The 5,841-nt window shown below is 47.7% G+C and overlaps 1 protein-coding gene across 1 annotated transcript in view; it reads left to right on the forward strand.

Annotated features, from left to right (window-relative positions):
- Window positions 1-5,841, forward strand: part of CACNA2D4 (calcium voltage-gated channel auxiliary subunit alpha2delta 4) — a 121,146-nt gene that overhangs the window by 102,951 nt on the left and 12,354 nt on the right. Inside the window, exons 32-33 of the mRNA XM_033514695.1 lie at window positions 4,759-4,831; window positions 5,675-5,750. Of these exons, the coding sequence (XP_033370586.1) occupies window positions 4,759-4,831; window positions 5,675-5,750 (149 nt within the window). The remainder of the gene's footprint in view (window positions 1-4,758; window positions 4,832-5,674; window positions 5,751-5,841) is intronic.

The following is a 5,841-nucleotide window of genomic DNA, read 5'->3' on the forward strand; positions in this document are numbered from 1 at the left end:
AGGGAAGGGAAGGGAAGGGAAGGGAAGGGAAGGGAAGGGCACTTGTGAGTGCTTCTGAAGTCCAAGCAGGTGTTCTTCAGGAAAGGAAACTGAGGGGATGGTAAGAGCAAGATATTAAAGGCAAAAACGAAGATTAAATAATTTAAGCAAATTGGAAACAGGAACACACCTAAAGAACTGAAGAATTTACTGGACTTGAGGAGGTGAAAGGAGCAAGGGAAAAGGCTCAGAATAGAAATAAAAGTAAGGTGTGTGGTTCCCCAGCCATTTCTGGGGAGCTGAAAGGGTGCAAGTTTGACATGACATCCTGTGCAGCTGAGTAAAGTCAACACTACCAACCACTGCATGGCTGAGCTACACTTTTCTGTTCTCTGACAAATTCACCACAGAGCTACTTCTTTCAAAATAATTAAACCCCATGGTTCTGGGCCTCAGGAAGTGATATGTGGGAACAGTCTCATAAACTACAAAGCAATAAGTCAATAGTAAGAGTGGGCTTAGAGAAGAAATGAGAAACGAAGGGGTTTTGTTACTGACAGAATTGTGGAGTTCCATTAAGATTGCCATTGTGCTGGAGTTAACAAATGCAGTTTGGATATTTCCAAAAGGCTGTAGAACCAGTCCCAGAAATTACTTTCTTCAAAATGTGATAAACAGGTTGAAAAGGAAATTAAGGTAACAGAATTCGTGGTAGATGTGATTGGCACAAGCAGCACAGCTTCCAGATGGAAGAAAATTTATCAGCTATAGTTCTTTGAAAGTATGACAAAATCAGGAGATAAGGGAGAGTAGATAACCTATTGAATTTCAGTTCTCTTCAGCCTTGAACCAAGTCCCTTACAAGAATCTGGTGAAACAGTGAAGCATGAAGTAGTGACATTGATCTCAGAGTAGCTGGGACAGAAGAGAAAGAAGAAGAATTTTGAGATGGTTATTTAAATGGAAAACATCAGCTGGATGAGTCCCACAGCTCCCCAGCTGGGCTTGGGTTGGTTAGCATATTCAGAAAGGGCTGGCAAGAGAAAAAGGTGAGACTGTGCATTCTGCAGGCACTGCACAGTGAGTGCAGAGAGGCTGAGATGAGACTCTTGGGAGCCACAGAGCAAAATCAATCAGCAACACAGAGATACCAGGGAGGATACACACAGATACCAAGGGGAGCTTATTGCAAGGGATAACCAACCTCTGTTCTCTAGAAAAGTGAAAAGTGCCCTCCCCAGCACACTGAATAGTCCAGCAGAAGTGTCCCCACACATGTGGTGTGCCAAAAATACAAAAAAAGCAAATAAAACTTGAAAGATGAGGGAGGGGAATGCTGTAAAAGTTGCATTGGCTCCCTGCTCTGGGAGGTCAGGTCCTACTGAGTGTTTGGAGTGGGCTGGTGATCTTAGGAATTGCTGTTTTCTCCTCTGACCCCCATGGAATTTTCAAAGATGCTTTACTGAGTCCTGTGACAGGTATCCCTCACTGGGGACAACTCCACCCTTTAGCCCATGTCACCTGTGTGTCCTCAGCACTGCCCTCCTGGCTTCTGCCTCTCTAGTTTTTCCTGCATCTTATGGAAAATTGGTTTTCCCAAAGCTCATCTCTGAAAGATCTGACGAGCAGAAACATGGAATTATAGTGGATTTGAGTAAATATAAATATTATCCACATGCCTTCAAGATCAGACATTTTGGCAAGCACCAGAGCTGTCCTCCTCCAGCTTTTACCTTCCCTGACCTTAGAGAGTTCACCACTGGTTTTTTTTTTTTTTTTTCTGATTTCTTCATCCTGTTCCAGTTGCTGTTTTTATTTCCTGGTGGCACAATGAGTCTCCACACAGTTAAACCCTACAGGGAATTCAAGACAGCAGCACTAAATCTGGTTTCTGGGTTTCCTAGTCTTCTGGCACCTGGGTTTCCTAGCTTTGCCACGTGGATGTTGCTGCATGGGATTCACTTGCAGCTGTGTGGCCTCCCCTGCCCCATCCTTTAACATAATCCCAAAAAACAATCCTGTACCTTGATTTTTGTGGGTATTTTGGTGTTTCTGCCCAAAGCTGCCTGCACCTCCTTCCCTGGGTGACCACACTGGAAATCAGAGCAGCTTCCTGCAGGAATGGGGTGAGGACAGCGTGGCTCAGGCTCTGCTGTCCCCTGCCCTTGGGATGGGGGATCAGGGTGGGGGATTGGCTCTAATAACCTCTGGATGAAGGCAGCAGGAAGCTTACTGGCAGTTGGAAACCACATGGAAAAAGGAATCAGGATTTTAATGAGTGACAAGTTGGAAGCTCCCTGCAGGATTACTTGGGGAAGAACGGGTAATCTCTTAATTCGAGCTAATCTCTCCATCCAGTCTCATCCCAGAGGGAGCAAAGAGTTAAAACAGAGGAGAAGGGAGGGAGGCAGGAGCAGGTGCTCTTGGAGGAAGGGAAGATAAGAGGCAGGGTCAGGCTGGGCTGCAGGGAGGGCAGTTTTCTGCCATGTTTGCAGCCTGAGTTTCCAGCTGCCTCTCACTGCCAGGCACAGCTGTGGATCCCAGGTCCTGAGCTCCCTCCGCCTGCTGCATCCAGATGTTCCCTCACTCACTAAACCTCTCTTGCTAGCACTGCTGCCTTCTGCCTGAGGCATTTTGCAGAGGATGTCTGCAAGCTCTGCCCAGGTGGGACTCCAGGGACAGGGTGCAGGGAGGCAGCCAAAAGGCCAAGATGCCACCAGAGCTCAGAGCTTGTGGAGGAGCAAGGGCTGGCTCAGAGCCACACAACAAGGAGCTGCCTTGCCTGCCCAAAGCCTGGGCAGTTTGGCAGATCCTGTTTGTCTGCAGCTTCTGAGTGTACAAAAAGGGTAAATTGCTGCAAAAGCCAGCAAAGCATGGATGCATGTGAGCAGTGGTGTAGCTCTTGAGTCATGTGTGTGCTCTGGGTTGCATGTCTTGCCTCACACGTGCCTGTACACTCAGCTGCAGGGGGAGTGACGCAGCGTGTGTCACGCAGGATGTCATGCAATGCTTCGTGCTGTCAACCTCTGAAATGGCAAGGGCCTGTGGAAGCTTGCCCAGAGGTGGGAGTTAGGAGAGGCACAGCAGAGGGATGCCTGGGAGAGCAGCAGTCACTGGAGGAAGCAGGATGTAATGAGAGCTGCTTTACAAAACCAGGACCACGCTGGTTTCTTCCGAGTGATGCTTTTCTGTGTTCCTGGTACCTAAAACAGCAGCAAGCTTTGAATGTCTGATTTGGTGATGGAAACCAATTTGCTGTTGCCTTTCTGAACACACTCCCTAGGCCACTTGCACTAACAGCTCCTCTTTCTTCTACCTATACAAATGATATCCTACATGGAGAAATTCTGACAGACATCAGCATCTCTTGACAAGATGGGCCTCATTTTCAGCCTTGCTCCCTCTCCTTGCCCCTGTCTGCAGCTTGCACTGTGTTAAATCTCACTGCTGGGCCTGCAGACTGGTATGAAATGGAAGCAGCTGGCCTCTTCACCACCCTGATCAGATTGAAAGAGCGAGGGAGGTGAAAAAAGTTACTGCTTGCTCAGGCACATTTGACTGTCTGAGATGATTACAGCCTGAATGCTCGAAGGGGAGTTGATGTTATGTATCAATTTATACAGTGAAATGACTTCTAAAGCCTTTTGGGAAGAGGCTCATAACCATTTAACACTACTGTTAGATGATTACCATGTGATCTTAGGTAAATCTGCCTAAGGGTTCGGGCTTTCTTTGTGGAAATGTCCCACTCAAATAAATGAAGTCATCTGTCATCTGCTAATACATGCCAAATGACTGCTAGCCTATCAGTGGAAAAGCAAAACATCCCAGACTCTGTGAATGCTTCCATAACACAAGGGAGCTGTTTACTCTATCAGGACCCATGAGCAAGGAAAACAGACAGAGGACAGCTCATATCCGCACTTTTATTATTTACAAACATTTCATTTACTCGCCTGTGCACAAAGCGCTGGACTTGACAGGTTTGAAGCATTTTTGCAATGGATTTGTCATGGTTTAGTAATCAGGAAGGCCAGAATTGTTTGTTTGTTTGGGGAAATCTTTAAAGCAGCAGTTACCAGTTTTGAGACTGTATTTGAAGTTATTGACTCCAAGGCCACAAGCTCCACCTTTAGTTCAAGCAGGACTGGGGGGTTGTTGTCCCCCGAAATGTAACTTAGTTTTAGCTATGCCAGTGCAGTGTGTAAGCTACAGGGATGGATGGGTCTGTGTTGTGTTCTTTGGGTTATTGCCTGCTCAGAACTCACACAGCAGTGAGTTATAAAATTGCATTTGCTACCTAAATAAATCTGCACGCCACACTCATGCACGGTGGGTCAGTTCACCTAGGGCAGCAGGAGAGCAGAGGTTTCCAAAACCATTGTGGCCATGGCTAGCAGGGAGGCTCAGATGGAAGACTCAGACATCCAGATCCAGAGAACATGGATTCCCAAAAACCCACAGGAGAGTCCAGCCTTCCAGTGATTCAGCATGCCTGGGTCTCTGCAGCTTGAGTCTGCCTTTTTCTGACACAAGCTGCAGGGACTTACGTGGGCTAAATCATTTCCAAGCGTGGTAGGAACGGTGCAGGATGCCCAGCTGGTGATGGGGGAAGTCCTCCCTCAAGCTTTCCAGCCAGCCAAAGGACAAAGCTCAGCATTGCCTCCTTCCAAAAACCCTCCTTGTGTACAGCGGGCCTCCAGACAAACTAGATCAGCTGGAGCCATCAAGCATTTGGAAAATTTACAGTTTATTCTGGTTTTCCCTTTTTGTGCTTGCAGACTGGAAAATTTTTTGGTGCAGTGGATGGCTCAGTGATGACCCAGCTACTAAACATGGGCATGTTCAGGCGGTAAGTGGGGGATCTCCACACTGTACTTGTTGTTCTTCGCTGGTGTGTGGGTCAGAGCATGTTGGTCCCTCTAAGAAGCACTTGAGCAGGGAAAATGCACATGCTGCTGGTGCATGTGACTCTCTTATTCAGACACAAGAGCTCCTTTAGCTACCTGCCCCCTCTGCTGACTCGCTCAGCCATCATCAGCACACACACTGTTTCTCCTCATCTCTTGCTCTTCCACCTGCTGCAAAACACAGAGAGAGACAGAAACTTCCAGTCTCTGTGTGGCCAGAGAGCAGCTGCTTCTCTGTCTTTTCCAGGGCAAGATGTCACAGGAAACATTTCTTGGCATTTTGGGTACAGAAGTGCCTCAGTTCCTCCTGCTGCTCAGAAAGCCTTTCTGGGGAGTGCTTGTCTGAGAGCCCCACAGATGCAGCACTGCAGCTGGCTGACCACATTTCTCTCTCTTAAAAATATCTCAGTTCATCTCACTCCACTCCCTCAGGCGATGTCAAAAGAGAGTTCAGAGTTTCAGTGGCTTGAAAACAGGAACTAGGGGGACCTGAGGTAGTTACAATTATAATTCCTCTGCTTCATAGCCTGCTTTACTCACTGTCTGAAATTAGGGACATATTTCCTCCTATACTGACCCAGTTACATTAATCCAGAGCCTGTATTTCTTGCTCTGCAAGATCCAGCACTGGCCAAACAGCAGAGACACGTGGAAACAGGTCACTGCTTTAGTGCATCCAGGAAACAGTTCATACATGACATTTTTGAGAAGAAGCTGACCTGTTTGTCTCGTGACAAGCTGTCCTGCTTGCTTCTGACTGCTTGTTTGTTGTGTTTTTCCTGCAGAGTGACCATGTATGATTACCAGGCCATGTGCAAGGTGCCCTACCACCACCACAGCGGCGCCCGGCCCCTGCTCAGCGTACGTATCTGTCACCAGACAGCCCTCCCTGGGCTGGGCATCCTCCTGCAGGGCATCTCCAGCCTGACCCTGAGACTTCAGGAGGTGTTTG

This window comes from Parus major, chromosome 1A (genome assembly GCF_001522545.3).
Source record: "Parus major isolate Abel chromosome 1A, Parus_major1.1, whole genome shotgun sequence".
NCBI classification, from domain to species: Eukaryota; Metazoa; Chordata; class Aves; order Passeriformes; family Paridae; genus Parus; species Parus major.